At 34.7% G+C, this 18,734-nt stretch overlaps 1 protein-coding gene across 1 annotated transcript; it reads right to left on the reverse strand.

The window, feature by feature from the left end:
* Positions 1-9,672: 9,672 nt before the first annotated feature.
* On the reverse strand, positions 9,673-18,293 carry ATS9 (non-ATPase subunit 9). The gene is made up of 4 exons (XM_089807876.1): positions 18,147-18,293; positions 12,579-12,649; positions 10,648-11,476; positions 9,673-10,431 (listed from the first exon to the last, which is right to left on the reverse strand). Exons 3-4 carry the CDS (start codon positions 11,447-11,449, stop codon positions 9,965-9,967), a joined length of 1,269 nt encoding a protein of 422 aa, XP_089664002.1. The 5' UTR covers positions 11,450-11,476; positions 12,579-12,649; positions 18,147-18,293; the 3' UTR covers positions 9,673-9,964.
* Between the last annotated feature and the right edge of the window lie 441 nt (positions 18,294-18,734).

Raw genomic sequence — 18,734 nt, forward strand, 5'->3', positions numbered from 1 at the left:
TTATTAATAATAGAAAGTACACTAGTCAGTACAGTTGGTTACTAATGGTCACTAGCCAATACACTTGCACATTTGCTTTCATATTTTTAAAAAATCAGTTTATCACTAAAGATTAGCCAAGACCATTATTATTCATTTTCTTAGAAAACACATCATTTGCCTCTGACATTACAATCTCATTTTTGCCAATAAAAAAAATAGCCATCATTTATTTATCTGTCAGGAAGAAAAATCTTTCATTTTCCATATTTAAAATGATTTTGGTTAGGGCAAGAAAAAAATCGCCAACATATAATATTTTATTTCCCTACATGGAACAAAAAAATCACCCTCGACATTAAAATTTTCCTATCTACAAAATGTTGGATTTGCTAGCATTTTAGGCATTTTTTCAGGAGGGGTTTCTTAAAGTTATCCTTGTTTCTTATGTTGCACATAAAGGATTTAAAGTATATCAAATGGATGTGAAATCTGCATTCTTGAATAGAATTCTAGAGGAAGAAGTCTACATAGAGCAACCTGAAGATTTTGTAGACCCTAGCAAAAAGGATATGGTTTGTAAACTACACAAAGCATTGTATGATCTCAAACAAGCTCCTAGAGCTTGGTATGAAAGAGTTCATAACTATTTGATGAAGATTGGTTTTCAAAGGACAAATGATAACAATAACCTATACATCAAAGAAAGATCAGACAAGAAGATTGTCTTGGCAAAAATCTTTGTGGATGATCCATTGTTTGCTAGAAATGATGATTTGTGCAAATCTTTTTCAAAGGAAATGAGTAAAGAATTTGAGATGTCAATGTTTAGTGAAATCAAATTCTTTGTTGGCCTGTAGATTCAACATAAGAAAGAAGGTATCTACATTACTCAATCTAAGTATATCAAGGAGATAATGAAGAAGTTTGGAATGGAGGATTCAAGACTAGTTGGAACATCTATGTCTACTAGACATAAGCTTACCAAAAATAATGATTCCAAGGAGGTAGATCATACCACATACATATTAATAATAGGAAAACTACAATATGTAGTGCATACAAGGATTGATATTGCTCTTGTGATTGGCATGGTGGCAATATTTTTAGCTAATCCTAAAGAGAATCACATGATGGTAATAAAGAGAATCATGAGATATCTGAAGGGTACTAAAGACGATGTCTTATGGTACAAGAAAGGAGGCAACTTTGATTTGAAAGCCTTCACTAGTGCTTATTAAGAAGGAAGTATTGATGATAGGAAGAGCACCAATGGTGGAGCATTCTTTCTTGGTAAGAGACTAGTGTCTTGGACAAGCAAAAAGAAGAATTGCATCTCTCAGTCTATAGCAGAGGCAGAGTATGTTGCAACACCAATTAATTGTTCCAATATTGTTTGGTTCAAACAATTATTGGCAAGTATGAAGGTAGAAATCAAGGATCTAGTAGTTATCTTTCAGTGATAGCACCAATGCAATCAATATATCAAATAATCTAGTGATGTATACCAAGACCAAGAACATTGCAATAAAATATCATTTTTTGAGAGAATTAGTGCAAGACAAAGAGGTGAGATTAGAATATGTGAACACTAAAGAACAAATTGTAGACATATTCACCAAAACATACCTAAGGATGCATTTTTGTATCTAAGAGGTAAGCTAGGGGTTATTCCCCTATTTGAAGCTCACTAAATAAAGTTTAGTGATGCATCAATCAATGCATGTTGAAGATCGGTCAAGCTGATGCAGTAATGAAAGGGCAGATTGCATATGAATTAGTACATCAGGTACATTGATATTAACTGTATATTGTCTTTGGCATAAGATGTCAAAGAGGGAGAGTCTATTGTCATATCACAAAAAGGTTGTTTGAAGATGTCAAGAGGAAAACTTGATCTAATATCAAAGAGGGCAAGTTTTCTATCAAAAGAAGATGTTGAAGATAGAGTAAAATTGAAGAGTTTGGTGACAGAGGGAGAAACTAAAGTCAGAGGGAATTCACACTGATAGAGGGATTTCTCATGGATGAGAATCAAAATGAAACTAAGGATATTATCCTTACTATTATTTTATTTTTAAAATTTTATTGTATTATGACATGTTGTGCTGCCATCAATGTCAAAGAGGGAGATTGTTGAAAACAATTGTATATTATATATTGTCTTTGATGTTACACAAAATGTCATATCTTTACCAATCAATGTATGTCAAGCTCACTCAGACGATGAAGATAGTTTCTTGTGTCTATCGAGCATTCCAATGTTTTCCAAGTTTGGAAGACAGTGTCTATCGAGTTCACTTAGGCGTTGAAGAGAAGTTCACAGAAGTTGAGTGTTAACTGAGCTCACTCGGCTAACAAAGGAAAGTTAGATGGAACCAGTGTTAATCAAGCTCACTCGGTTACCAAAGGAAGTTTGTGAAGTTGTAGTATTAACCGAGTTCACTTGGTTAACACAGGAAAATTATTTTTGTGTTAGTGTCTATCGAGCAAAGTCGATTAACAAAGGATTTTCTTGTTTTGGCATAATGAGTTTAATGGATTTGTTTGTTGGTTCTAGCCGACTAAAGAGATGAATATTAATTATTCTAAGGTGTATTCAAGCTAACTTGACAATGTATACGGTATAAGTATAAGGTCAAGCTGAGGATTGAAAAAATGAGAATGTGTGGAAGATAAGAAGATGCTTAAAGGAAGCGAATTGGAAGGATAAGCAAAGTATCCTTTAGGAGCTGCAAAGATACAGTCAATCAAAAAGGTTCAAATATAGAAGCCAGAATTGATATCTGAAATCAAAAAAGTTTGCATCAACAATCAGGTCATATCATTGTTACTCTCTAATCATTGCAGTCTCTCTAATCATTGTAGTAGTGAACTAAATCTCCTAATAGAGTTGGCTTAACAGCTATTTGTATATCCTCTAACAAGGTGGAATTTCTAGATTGAAGTGTCTAAAGACCTCTAACAAGGCCACTCCTAACAAGGTGATTAAATCCTCTAACATGGTCACACCTAACAGTGTGTTTTGTAACCTTTAACAGGGTTGGATCCTAACAAGACTCACTTCAGAAGAGTGAAAAATAGTAACTAATTGCAATTGGTGGTTTTTCCCAAATTGGGTTTCCATGTTAAATCTTGGTGTACCTTGTGTTTGTGATATTTCTTTTGTGTATGAAACTAAGTTTATTAAGGTTAAACACACTTAATATCTTAAGATCTGCATGTTTAGTATTTGTTGAGTAATAGTTGTTATTACAATGATTGCTGAGTTACAACATATTGATAGTGTTAACCGAGTTACAACAGTTTCAACAGAGTTTATGTTTTGTTCTAACATCTAAGGCATCTAGAATTTATTTTTGTATTAAATAATTCACCCCTCCCCTCTCAGTTACTTCTCTTATATTTCCAAAAGTAAATTCATTTTTATGGTCACAACCGAAAAGGCCTTACAGTCGAGCATTTTGGTTACTTGTTGATGGCATATTTTATCATCAATAAATCTATGAATTCTACTATCTTTTGGTGTAATTTTATGATTTCTTCCATATGTACTCTTGGCAAGTTGTTGAGTGATTTAATATGATCTCTAATTGGCTCATTTTCCTTCCAACTTTGCATCATGTAGGGAATCAACAAAAGTAAGCTTCACCATCTAAGAAGATTTCTATTCAAGCACCATCAACAAAGACAATAGTAAAGTATCATGTATCTGATGCTAGTGATCTTGCTATTCTCTTCTAGGAAAAGGAAGAAGACATAAATGACAACTCTGGTGTATGCAGTCTGAGAGGGCCAAAGATAAACAGATGGGGAAGGAAAATCTTCCTTTTAATGATCAAAATAATCACGTTTTAAAAGGAAACATGCAAGCAAATTATGATCAAACTATAAATGATATATTTGTGTCTCAAGGTCATGAACTTGGATGCCCTTTGCATAAATGTTCTAGCCCAAAGCTTGAAAAAGAATTTCTCATAAATGATAAAGACTTTTACAAGTCATAAGTTTGCGAGCAGTATGTTGAGCTATGTAGTGCAAGCGTGTCATTATTGAAATCACATGAGCAAGGTCTTCTTGAACATCCTATGGAGTTAGTGATTGATGAACCAATCAAGCAAGTTGTAGTTGGCAAGAAGAATGTAGAATTTATTAGATCAAGGGAGTGTCCAATCTAACATCTTGCTTCATTGAAAGCTAATAGAAAGTTAGGCATTCTACGCGTACCTAAACATCATGAAAAAACCATTAAAGAAGAAGTCAAAGATGCATGTTCAATTTTGGAGAAGTTTCAATTCATGGACCTATCTTGGAGCAACAATAAACATGATTCATCTCAAGAAGTTAAGATTTTTCATTTCTTCTAGGAGGTGTCACATGAGGCATTGACATCATTGCTCCAGTTGTTCATGTTCCATCTATATGAAGATGTCTTTGGACATAGAGGTAGCTATTTTTTTGAACCCGTAAATGATTTCATATAAAAAATTCTATAGCAGCTTGTGTTAATAAGGTTTTTCTTTGTTTTTCATAAGTGCACTTGCACATTTTTTGTTTAGTTTAACTAGATTTTCTTTGCTCTAGTTGCATTAAAAGTCTTTTTTGCTCATAGGTTTTTTTAAATTTTTATTGTGTCAGTTACTTAATTTTATAACCCAATAAAGTGGATGAAGGCACTTAGGGCCTATTTGGTTGCAAGCATAGGAATGGAGAATAGGAATGCAATATTGGGAATAAGAATGGCTATTCCAATAACAACTATTTTTTGGAATGGGTATAAGCTTATTTTAGAGGCAAAATGGGAATATGTATTCCTATTGCCTATTATAATTGACGAACCAAGCAGAAAATAGAAAATGTATTCCAATTTTTTTTATTCCTATTCCAACAACCAAACATGCCCTTAGAGAATTGGATTCTATGTCACTCTTTGTTTTCAAGATTAAACGAATGGCATTCCCTTGACAGGGCCATTTGTTATCATGCATTTTGTCACTACAAAATGTAGGACAACACAAAGCTTTTCCAATCCATGCAATAACATCTAAAACGTTTGCATGCAAATATCTTTGGAGATTGTATTTTGCATCTGAGAGACATGACCATGTTTTAGGGTCTTCTAAATCCGATTTGGCATAAATATATTTCAAGAAAGAGAGTTGCCACAATTTGCATTAAAACTTTGAATTTTTCAAAGATTCTTGGTTGTTGCATGTGTTTGCACTTGGAGAATTTGGTTTTGGAGAAGACTTGTTCGTCCAAAACTTCTCTTTCCTCCATTTTCAGCTCATTGAGCTCCAATTGAGTACGAGGATTACACTTTCTTTGTATTTCTTACTTGGTTTGCTAAAATATTGCATTATTTGGCTCATTATTGTCCATTTGTTCAAATGCATCCCTGATTTTTTGCTTTTAGTTTTTTAATTAGTTTGAAATCTCCTTGTTGCAAATGTAAAAATCCTAAATCTCATATGAAATTGCATGCAAAGTGAAATTTTGGAGTTCGTCAAAAGAGTCAAAGCAAGAGGTATGTTTTTCTTTTGTTTGAAATTTTCTTGCTTGTTTTTAATTTGTTTTTTGAGAAAAGTTGATGATTTACACCCAAGAATGCAAGTGCATTTCCATGTTTCCTCCTCCCATACTTCAACCATTTCTAGGACATGTTTTTTCTCCAAAAATGCCCAATACATGCAAAAATGTCTCATGCAAATGCATTTCTAGGACATGTTTTTCTCTAAAACACCCAATACAATGCAATAACTTCAAAAACGTTTGCATGCAAATGGCTTTGGAGACCAAGTTTTGCATCTCGGAGACAAAAATGCCCATGTTTTAGGGCCTTCTAAATCTGATTTGGCACAAAATGTTTGAAAAAAGAGAGTTGCAATAACATCTTGTTCATTCATGCACGTGTTTGCCCTTAGAGACAACAATCTGCATTAGAACTTTAAAATTTCAAAGGTTCTTGGTTGTTGCATGCATTTGCACTTGGAGAATCTAATTTTGGAGAAGACTTGTTCATCCAAACTTCTCTTTCCTCCATTTTTGGTGCATTGAGCTCCAAGTAAGTATAAAGATTCAACTTTGTTTGTATTTCTTACTTGATTTGCTATAATATTGCATTATTCGGTTCATTATTGTCCATTTGTTTAAATGGAGAGCTAGTTTTTTGTTTTTAGTTTTTAAATAAGTATGAAATCTTCTCGTTGCAAATGCAAACTCTTAAATCTCAAACGAAATTGCATATAAAGTGAACTTTTGGAGTTTGTCAAAGTTAAAGAGTCAAAGCAAGAGGTATGTTTTTCTTTTCTTTTAAATCTTTGAATGTATTTTCTTGCTTGTTTTTAATTTGTTTTTTAAGAAAAGTTGAAGACTTACGCCCAAGAATGCAAGTGCATTTTCATGTTTCCTCCTCCCATACTTCATCCATTTTCCAAACTCATTCATTTTCCACTTTCTCATACATGTAATTGCACTCTTCAAACCCAATTGCACATTTTACATCATGTAAAATACAAAGTTTTTATCACATGCAATGATATCTAGAGAATCCAATTTGGGTGAAAACTTGTATGTTAAAGCACCCAAACTCTCATCTTGCACATACCTACAAGCTTCCAACTTGCATTCTTGACCTTTCCCAACAAACACCTATTTTTGCCCACGTGCAACCCATCATCCTAAACACAATTTTGGCCAATTTTGCAAAATACAAATTGTTTCGTTCATTCACAGCCTTTAAAAGTGTTCAATAAGTATCTAATCCGTGCTTCGAACACCCCTCTCTCATGGATCCTCATTGTAACTCAAATCTTAAAGTTTTCATGGATCTGATCTCAATGAAAGGTGTTTTCATTTTTCATGTTGTATTGGACTCTTCAAGATATGTCAATATTTTCTCAAAGAATATAGACATCCTGTCAAGAAGACATACTTCAAATCCAACGAAGCAATAATTCATTTGGTCTCCACTTTCTGAGTGGCATAAAATCATTTGAAGATGTTGATGTGAAAGTTGTTTTGGTTTTACATCCAGAGATCATTGAGAAGGTTTTCCAAAGTATTAGAAACTAGAATGTACGATTTTGACAAAGAAGAAAGGAGAATTCACAAATGGAATTACGTTGAATTTTCAAATAATAAATAACAATTTATCAAAGAGAGTGTAATAATGCAACATACGAGGACTTCCAATCCTACAATCATCCATGTTCCCATCACCAAGTACAAAGGCTTTCACTGACAATACAAAATTGACTCAGCTTGCTCCCACTTTTCCCTCATTTCTCTCACTTCTTTTCCTATATAAGAATTATCCCCTCATTGTAAAAATCATCTCTTATTGTATTAAAGAAAGCTGCGATAAAATTATGCAAGCATAACTTAGATTGTGTAATACTATTTTGAAGAAAAGTGAACACAAAATAACAATTGGAGTTACAACTTTGATCAAGAGCAATTGCAATAATGCAAATTAGAAGCTGGCTATAATTTATCTATTATCTTTTATTTATGTTAGTGTATTTATAATAAAGCATAGCATGTTAAGAAGCACTCGGCGCCAAAAATTTAACTAGGAGCAATTGTGATGATACATAGACTACAATCTTTGACTTGGAGTGAATATTGCCTTCTCAATTCACAAAAAAAAAGTTAGAAATCCCTATTCCTAGAAGTATTTGTGCCCCAATCATAGAGATTGAGCCAAACCAGTACATTTTCAATCAGCCTTTGAATTAGTGTAAATTTTATCAATATCACTATTTTAAACTATTAGATAGAAGTGTAGTTATAGATTTAATCTGGCCCATTACTCACTCCGCGGAATTCTTTTTGAATGTTACGAGGAAAGAATATTGCTAACATCTCTTACAAATCTCTCAACTTCTTACTTACTTTTAGTTAATCTAAGAAACACTGAGAGGGGGGAGCCTTCCCTTTAAGGTAGGAGAGACTTTGGTAACACCCCTTACAAATCTATTCACTTCTTGATAAGTAGGAGATAATTTTCACAAGTTATATAGTGATATTGCTATCAGGATTCAACTGTGTGATAATCCAAGTAACACTTAGAGGGGGGAGCCTTCCCTTTAAGATAGGAGAGACTATGTCTTTGCACAAATTGACACACTAAGTGCAATGGTCCCCAATAAAAACTACTTGTTAAATTATCAAAAGAAAATATGAGTATTTTATTCATTATTGCAGACCTCCAAGTTTACTGTTTTAAATATCATTGAAAAGAGGCAAACAAAAAGGCTAGTCTATCTTAGTGAGTGTTTCCCATAAGAATCCAAGACAAGCATATCAAATAAAAAGCATGTATATATCGTAAGGTTTATATAATATAGACTCAAAATAGAGTAAAACCACCATATGTACTGTGAGAGTGAATGGGTGTACTGTGAGAGTGAATGGGTACAAGGTTGCCTATGCAATTTTCTGAATTCTGATACAAGTAAGAATCCAAGACAAGCATATCAAATAAAAAGCATGTATATATCGTAAAGTTTATATAATATAGACTCAAAATAGAGTAAAACAACCATATGTACTTTGAGAGTGAATGGGTACAGGGTTGGGTATGCAATTTTCTGAATTCTGATACAAGGGTGCACACATGTTATGTGCAAACAAAAGGCACGTACAACCACCTCAACAAAATGATCTTTAGAGTCTGCTCCTTGAATTATCACAAAATTATAAACAATCAAACCACCAAAACAAGAAGGTGCAGAAAATGTCCAAGAAGATCAAAACACTGAGCTAAAATTGAGGGATTCTCTATCAAGGAAAGGACAGAAAACCTTCATGGGGCAACATTTCCAGATTGGGCTGGTTTGAGGGCAATGAGTGACTGCATAGGGCATGTGTCCAAACCAACACTGGAAAGGACATATTGTGTTCAAATCACCCCATAAATTAATGAATCTTTACCAAACTCTACTCAATTCGTGTACCCGGACTCCATAATTTAGCTTTAACAGAAATGAAGCACACTGAATACTGTTCATTGTTGGCCTTAATCAATGCCTATGCTTTAAAAGACTTATAAAGTAAGAATTGGAAAACCAAGAAATGAAAAAATTCACAGGTAAACAGAACAGGCATATGACCAGAAAAGAGATTAAAAAAAACACAGTATGCAGAATTCATTCACGCACACAGTAACTTCTAGAATTAGAATTCCAGCATTCAATTCTAAACATTCTTCAGAATGTTTTTTTTTTTTAAGTGATTGTGTAGAGAAGTTACCTGATGTTCTATTTATAAATAAAGAACCTTGCCATTAGTGTCATTTTTTCAGTAGAAAGATTTGCATTATAATTGACAAGCAATAACAGCGCTGTTTCCTTGCATAGAAACTAAAGTACGCTGGATGTCATGTGTAAAGATTCCATGTACTTGACCATAAGTTATGACCACAAAAATTTGACTAAAATTTTGTAACCAGCAAGAAAGATGAGACTTACAGCCAAAACTACAGTGTCCCAACATAAACATCAACAGCAAGTATTTTGCCATTTTGTAACCTAAAAGTATATACTATAAACACCAATAAATAAACTGTCCATTTCCTAAATTTCTAAAAACGGCCTTGGAAGAAGATATAAGTTTTAAATATTTAATGTGAATTACCTAAAAATTAAATGCAATATTTTAGGCAAAAAATTACATGGCTGACAAGGATGCTTAAATGCACTCATATCACTTACCAAATATATAGATTTAAGAGCAATGCAAATGAGTCTAACATATAATCCTGATTGTGACCTATGCTGAAACCCAAAGCAGCCAAAATTAAAAAATTATCTATGTCCTGCTGCTGAAACTTTAAATAAGATGAGCTTATTAGTACTTTAAAATGAAATGATTTGGCACTCAGAAGGTAATTCCGTATCTTTTGTGCTTCTCTCCACTTAAACAGTAGTCAAAAAAATTGTATAGGTCACAGAGATTTGACTTACACCACAACTTGATAAGCTTAAGCCATAATTTTTGCTGACCTTTGAAACAGACTGTCTACAACTTTGCTAACATTTGAAATTGTTTCTAAAGTGGCAGGGAAGATACCATCTGGCTTTGGGTCATCAAAGATAATCAAGCAACCTGCACCTTGATCGAGAGTGCCAGCAAATTTCTTCTCCAAGATCATTTTTGACAGTTTCTGCTCAACAATATCCATGGGCAATCCAATCAGCTCTGTTATATGTGATATTTCAACCCTTGAATATGGTTCAATTAAGCGACAGAGGTTCTGTTCGAGAAGAGTATCATATAAAGATGACAGGTGCCTGTGAACAATGGGGTCTTCTTCCAGCTGTGCTTGATATGTCCTAAGTGCCACTTCAAAGTCCTTCAAGGATCGCTTTGAATGTGCATCTGCAACAGCCTTCATGGCATCCAATTCCACTCCCATGTAGTTCAGCCCTGCTTTTGAAGAAATGAGGCCTGCAACCAGAGGAATTTTCAATGGCAATCATTTTCCAATCAGCTGTTATAATACTACCGAAAAATCAACAGGAATCCAAGACTATTTTCCAAAAATAAACGAAGGGTTGCCTCAATCTATCAAACAATGTTCTTTTCATTGAGGGAGGGAATGAATTCATCAATATTTTACATAAATACATATAGTCTTAAGAAAACTGATAAATGTGCCTCTACCTGCAACATCATCTGCCAGGTTAACCATGATCTTACACAGAAGCATATACTTCAAACTGAACACAGCACGAGGATCCTCAAGTGCATTAAATGCCTCAAATGCCTCAAAAAAGTAACTAAAAGCTGTCTTATAATCCTTCTCCTCAGCATGAAGAATTCCACTTTGGAGATCAATAGTCCCTTGCTGTGCAGGAGGAACGTAAATAGCATTGGCAGCTGTTCGTGCTGCTGTTAAGGCAGCCTTAGCCTTTGGAAGATTTCTCAAAGAGAAATGAAGCTTGCTTTCCAATAAGTCAATATCCACAAGCAACAGCTTGTCATCCAGCCTTCTGACCTCCTTTACAAGACCAGAAAGGAGGGCCAAAGCATCCTGGTACTCTTTGTTTTCCATCAACAAAGCAGCCAGCCTTGCTTCAACCCTCTGCCTCAAGAATGTACGCTTCTCTGCACGGGTCCACTCAACCATTTCCCTGCAAAGGGAAATCTGAAGTTGTGAAGTCCCTGGGATTTTTGCAATTGCATCGAGTATACCTCTGACAATTTTTGCAGTTTTGGCTTTTGGAATCTGCAAAAAGAAAGGCCGTACAACCGTGAGGAGGCTCTTGAGTTCTTCACCCCTCTTCTCCTGGGTGAGAATATCAGAAAGGTTGGAAATTGCCTGCTCTTTGATCCGAAGAGCCTCTGGTGTAGATGAGGGACTCGCGATTATCTGATGTAGAAGACAAATTGCCCGCGCAGGCTCAGTTTCCTTGAACTCTAAGGCATGAGATAAGGTCTCCGTGTTTGCATCAATGTAAGCCATGGATGGATTTGGATAAAATATAAAATCCTATATAACACACAAAAAATTTCAATTATTATAAAATGAAGAAGAGAAGCAAGGTAAAATACAACAAAAAGAAAGGAGCTTATGATAAGATAATTTAAAGGTGCAGGCAAAAATAATCCCTGAAAAGAACTTTCAATATAAAAGAAATAATCAAGAGGTAGGGTATTTGAAGGACAACAAAGACTTGTTCCACAGGGTTGCATCCTCTGGGAAATTCCACTCATCCCTGGTATGGGAGAATTTCATGGACACAGGCACACATTCCAATATTAAAATATTACGGAAATGTTTCTGAAACTTAAAGATTTTATGGAGAAAGGCAGGAAGAAACCTATAAACCCTGAAAACAGTTCACCACATCAAACTGATCAGGACTACACAGGTGCAGAGACTTAACTCATTGAAGGACTGGTATTTACAAGAAAAAACAAAAACCATTAGAACCTCACATCAATAACTTCTTGGCTGGTTGGGAAGACAAGACACTGAGGTAGATTAAGAGAATGAAAGGATTGACAACTATTAATAGAAAACTTAATGAGGACTAACAGCCACAAACCTGAAAGGAGCCTAACACATTTGAATCCTATATGAAATCCATACGAAGAAAAAGTCCAGAACATGGGATAGATGCAGGAGAATGAAAGCCATTTAGGAAATTTTGAAAATGACAATTTCGTGGCAGATGTAAACCCAAAAAAGAGCTAACCACATTGCTACCAATTTATCCTACATATCTAAATTGCCAAATTATTTGAAGGTATACATTGCTTACATTAATGGTTTATTGCTGACCTGCAGAATGCTGAAAGTAAAATTTTGCAGATTTGGTACTAAAGATCAATAAGGTACAATGCAAAAGAAGGAGAAGATCATTGTTATTTTCATTTATGAAAATCAGATACATTTTGCATACATAAATGTTTACATAACAAGTATAGCGGTTTTCATGATTTTCTGTTAATTAGTACCAAAAAAATAGAAAGCCGCGTAATTAAGAATGCCACACAAGCTTTGGCTACCATCAAAACAAATATTTTAAAAATAGATTTCAAGAAGTAGAGAAGACATCAATAAGAAGGGGTTTAAGATCCTCCATTGCCTGCTAATGGAGGACAGCTGTGTCTTCAAAATGATTGATGGAGCCCCGAGTCTTGCATCCTCAAAGTGAACCTGCAACATTAAGTGAAAAGGGGGGATCAGTCCTGAGACTAAACAATGAAACATCTTAAAGCCTACTCCTACCATTGCCTACCATACATTCAGAAATCTGTACTCAAAACAGCAAAGAGAAAAATGAATGAAAAGAAAGAGCTGAAAAAGAAACACATGTTTTCATTAACAAGTTCTTGTCATGTGCTGATACAGGTATGAAGACCATCTAGTTATCGAAAGAGATGTATTCATCATTATACGAAGCCTCCTATCTGGTAAACATCATGAAGCAGAGCTGGTTGAAGACAAGTAAGTTGTTGAAGGGGCAAACATGTTTCAGGTGTGAAACCTTTTGACTGAGCTATGAAGTGGAGCTGATTGATGTCACAAGACATCGAAGGGACACACCTGTTTCAGATGTGAAACCTTCTGACTTATACAAGTTGCAGATCAAAGAAGGTTACCAACTATTTAAGGGACGTGATATTTTTCATGAAACTTGATAGTTGCAAACAGATAACATGAAAACAAGACAAAAGTGTTTTCAGTTGCACACTACCATAATGTGGACAGCAAAATAAAATCCATTAAGTACTTAAGGACAGTAATGATGATCAGGAACATGGGTGGTAAAAGCATCCAGATCAAGTGCACATTATGCAGCTAACAGTAACAAGATGTATCAGTCAACAATATCATACACAATCAGCAGGGGGCACATAATGTTTGTTAATAATCAAAGAAGACTGAAACAACTAACTAGTCATTTCATTGCCTAACAGATTGATTCTAATATAATGCTGTGATAATGCCGTTATCAATTATGTACAATAATGAAAGGTGTGCCAATACAAAATTTGTGAGCAGCAATATACATCAAGAATGGAACTGAATTTCAGAGGTTCCAAAATATGGAAAAGAACAGAAATATAACAGTGATCTGTGCACTTAATTAATCATGGAAATAGACCACATTAAAAATATAGAGCAGCATAGAAATCAACAAGAGGTGTTGTTGAACTTTACAATATTACTCAAGGGTATCAGTCTTATAAAAGGGTTGTTTGCAAAATTCAAAAAATAAGAGTCTCAAAGCCACCATGGGATGGAGAACAGGTACAAAAGATTATGTCTTCATTCAATATATCTAAAGGACTGAAAGTCTCAAACACTACTGCTTAAGGAAAAAGATGCATAATACAGAATGATCATGTACAGGTAAATGAAACAAATTATGATGCCAATAGAATTATGGACAGCAGCAATGCAAAAGCAAAATATCCAAATAATGGTAAATAACAACACTGAGGTTAATAAAAGAACTACAAGTTATATGAGAAAGAAGGATATTTTTTGGAGGCACTACAACTACAGATGAAGAATATCAGGGGACATTCCAAGATGCAAACAGAACATCCAAAAGAAGTTCACTAATGAGCAATATGGAATATCTCAGCATTTTAGCCATTACAGTGCTAGCACTACAAAGAGAGACAGCATTTTAGCCATAAGAAAGATAGCATTGCAAAGAGAGTTGGTAAAGAGAATATATGTAAAGAGACCCATGTTTATCACAGGGTTTGACATAGTAAAAAACAATGCTATAGATTAAATAAATTCTCAGAAAATGTCAGACCCTCATGCTCAGATCTGTATAGCACACAGATAAATGAAAGCCCTAAGGTTTAACTTGCAACTGAAGCCCTAAGGTTGGAACTCGCAACTGGTATGTTTCCATAGCTTTCTTCACAATGTGTATAAAAACTTCAAAGCTCGAATGGAAAGGCTACAGAAGTCACAGCACATCCTAATACAAACCCTCGATCTCCAGGTACAGGCTGTAAAACATGAGTAAATCTATAATAAAAAAACAGAGCACATATTACATAAATGTTTTTTTCCAGAAATCTTCTTGTGTTTGAATAGGAGTTTTAACAGAAAGAAAACCCTTGAGGTGCACATACAGAGGCTGCGGCTTTGAACTGTTCACCAAGGAAGGAGATCATAGGCTGAGTGTTTTGAAAACAAAAAATTTCTTATTTTCCATCATAGGAAACATGGAGGTACTGAGCAATGCTTTGAACAAACAAGCCACAGCCTTAGGGCCCATTTGGTTCGTGGATATCAACAAGAATTAGAATTCGCAATTCTAAAAAAATAGTAATCCACTGTTTGGGTCGACGAAATGAGAATTGGAATTCGAAAAAATTAGAATTCCATGTCCTCGTTTATCCCCCAATTCGAGGATTCCGTCTTCCTTCCAAATAGTTGGTATTGCTCAAATACCTATTTTAATTCCAATTTTGGAAAAATGAGCATTCCAAATCAATGAAAAGAAACTTTCTTTTCATGTCCACCATTGCCACTTTTGCTCTCATAGAAGGCATGTAACAAACCATTGACTTTTGTATATGCCTGCAACAAACATGAATAAATGTTGGAGTCGTGCTTATCCAGATCCCACAAGATGGACATGGCCTCTTCCAGTCAGTTCTCTCTGCAAAGTGTTTGAATATTGTAGCTATACATTTTGGCAGTTGTATTCATTGTGCTTAGTTATTTAACTACTGATTTTCTTATGGTGTTGCTGAAGAATTTTAGGGAAGTAAAATGCGTTGTTAGAATGCTTAAGGGTGATGATAAGGACAGAATCAATGTCATCGTTGAAATAGCAGAGAAGCCATAACATAAAATTGCTGGCCTGCGACATTGTATCATTTCCAGAGTTCTTACATTCAATAAGCAAGCAATCTGTAAATAATTGAAATTCTTGTTTTCATTCATTTAGAACAAGAAACGTTTTATTTGAAACGTCTCTGCCAAAACAAATTAGGCAGGGAAAGTCGAGAGGAAGAGAGAGAGCCCCGGCAGCCATAGTTTCATACAGACAATGCAGCCGCCCATAATATGCTTCAAAAGCTCAAAGCCCTAAATCGGGTTCCATACATATGTTGAACAACAGCGATAACAACTATTGCAATAGTGATAAGAAATCGTGGAAATTGTAAGCCTCTTGATTTTGGGAATTTTGATGGTTGTCTGAAACAATAGCACAGCGTCTAGGCACCCACCTTCCAGTCATGCCAGTCGGACCTACCCTAGCTTGTTTATTCTGATCGGTATTCCATTCCTAGAAATGTGCAACCAAACAGTGGAAATGTGTATTGTCACAATGAAATCTTGGTGAAACAAATGGTCCCAAATCAAATCCTCAAAACAATAATCTAGATTTCAAGTTCCAGAATCCCAAATCAAGGTTTCTGAATGCCAATTCTCGAATCATATTCCAGCAACCAAACGGGCCCTTAGGAATTTCTTTTTCAAAGCAAGGAAGCTCACAGAAGCCCTCATCTCTGCACAAAAGGAAGCTTACAAGAGCAATAGATACAGAGAAAATAAATGCTAAATCCCCAGTTTGTTCCTAATTTCAAAAAAAGCAAAGGAAAAATGCCCATATGTGTATGTAAATCTAGAATTCTGTAGAATGAAGGAAATGGAGCCAAAAAATGAAACCCTCTACAAAATACAGCAATATAAGAATGCAAAACTTTATAGAAACCCTCAGACCATTATGCTTTAATGTAATTTTTAAACCATATTTGGGTCATGTTTTTATCATATGGGGCTTTTTGTTTCAAATCTGCAGACAGGTCAAGCTTCAGCAACATTGTCAGGAACAAAAGAACCAGCAAATATACAATATCCTAGCCTTCTCTCAGATCAGCACCATTCACAGGCAAAAGAATACTGAAGTACCATGACTGTTAGATCAAAGGGAAAACAAAGTGTCTGTTCCATATTCAAAAAAGTATATACACAGATTTCCATGCCACTTATTAAAAAAAGACCAAAGGTCCACAGTTTCAATGCTCGAACAGTAGGAAAACTTCGGACTTACCACTGGTAGACATGAAGAACATTTGCAAAGTTTTTGCAGAAGAATGTCAGATACAGGGACATCATTTTCAATGATTGGAGGCTGACAGATATAATTTGAGTTTCATAGAGTTTATTTTCAGTTGAGGAGGAGTTTCCAATTTCTTCATGCGATCAGAGGCAGTTGGTGTTATTTTTAGAAGTTTGAGATGTAGTTGAGGCTAGTTATCAATTTGGAATCAGTTAAGAGGTCTTTTGGATTAGTTAGCTGGGTGTTTCTTGCAGCTGAGCTCCTATTTTATAGAGATTTATTCTTGCATCTGACCCACTCGGTTTTGCATGATTTTGAGGCACTTAAAGGCTTGCACATCAGATTGGAATTTCATATGAGTTATACTCAGGTTAGGGGAATTTTGAGGTAGTCAATTGCATGTCTCAGGCAGTTTGACCCTTCTTCTTCCTTCTTTTTATCATCTATCCGACTCACGATTGCTGTTTGCCTGTATATTATATTTTTCACCTCATTATTAGGGGCTCTCTTTTTGCCAAATTTTTGTACACTGCAAATTGTCGTAAATTGTACTGGGCACACAGAATCGTAGCAGATTTCCTGATAGCTTTTACGCAGAAACTGATCCCTTCTTGACCATTTTTCTGAGTTCAAACATTCATTGTGAGTTATATGATTTAGACATTGTGTTTCTCACCTTTGTTTGATCATTATCCTTTAAGCATTTAATGCAGAATATGATAACCTATGGTGCATATTAGTGATTGTGCCTTACACTTTGAGTTTCAAATTGAGAAAATATTTGTGTGTTCCTCTTCAGATATTAGGAATAGGATATCAAGACCTTTCATAGAGTCATTTTTGTAGCGTTTGTCTGATTAGGTTGTAAGTTTTAAGTTCTCTTTTTGTGAGTAATTCTGTGAGGATTTTGGTTCCATGTCTGATTATTAAATTGGTGCATCACCTTATAGTTGGATTCATTGTCACGTACAGTCTTCTATCCCTTTTTCCATCCAGATTTAGTTTAGGTGAGTACCATAAAGGAACCGACCTTTTAATCCCGGAGATTCACTTTCACCATAGGATTACCCCACAGCCTCACAGCCTGAGAGTGTTTCTATGTTCCAACAGGATAGCTAGATTCTTCATCTCACTACAACAGCAATCCAAAACACACATACAATCCTATATCAAATCCTTACAAGACGCAATTTAAGATTTAGCGTAAATGCAGAAGAAACAAAGTCATTTATGAAAATTTGATAATGTCAAGGTTGTGGCAGATAAACCCTAAAGAACGTCTAACACGTAAAATCTTTTGTCGAATACTCGTTAATATTGAGTAGGACTAACTACAAAAGCTAAGGAAAATGCAATACAAAGAAAGGAATGTGGGAACAATAGTTCAATTTTAGACGAAGCCAGGCAGAAACCCTAAACACGGCTCACGCAGAAAAACTGCGTCGAAGAAACCCTAAAAGGAGTGCCAGAAAGTAAATAGAACTCATTTTTTCAGATTAGAATGGAAATAATCTGAGATTTGCATCTGAATCAAAGTCTGAAGGCTTTGCTTCAAAGATATTAACTGAGAAATTGGCAAGCAAAACCAAACTAATTGTAAATATTTACCTCTCAAACCACGCAAAATCACCGCGCCTTGAAAGATATCTCACTAAAATGCGTCTGTTATTGTGTCCAAATTTTAGATCCAGATCGAGTGATGGGGTTTCGCTTCCAAACTAGAAAAGAATAAAAGGTGTGCAATCTTGTGTTTATAAAAAAGAGAAAAGCTCGACAAACTCTCTTTTTCGTTTTATACTTTTCTTCTCCGGCAATGTTCCAAATGTAAAGAGTAGGCTACCAAGCATATTTCCATTTCTATTTTTTTTTGAAAAACTACTAAAACCCATGTATTATGTTAAAACATAGTGTATTGTTTAAACTTTTTATTGGAAAAATATTTATTAAAATCGGTTAAGGTATATAGTTAAAGCGGTTAGGAGATATTTTTCAAAGTCAAACTGATTGGGAACATATATAAGGAAATAATTAGAAGTATATTAATTTTTTAATCAAATTTTTTTAATTATATAGTCAAAGAGAGTATAAGATCATTTTTTAAGTTAAAATGATAAAATAAAAAAGAAACCAATGATATGATTTCAAAAATAAGAAATAATAACACCCCATTCAAATTATTAGTTCAAACTCATGAAA

The sequence above is a fragment of the Cupressus sempervirens genome, chromosome 10, assembly GCF_028749045.1.
Source record: "Cupressus sempervirens isolate cs-2001-9-10 chromosome 10, ASM2874904v1, whole genome shotgun sequence".
Classification (NCBI taxonomy): domain Eukaryota; kingdom Viridiplantae; phylum Streptophyta; class Pinopsida; order Cupressales; family Cupressaceae; genus Cupressus; species Cupressus sempervirens.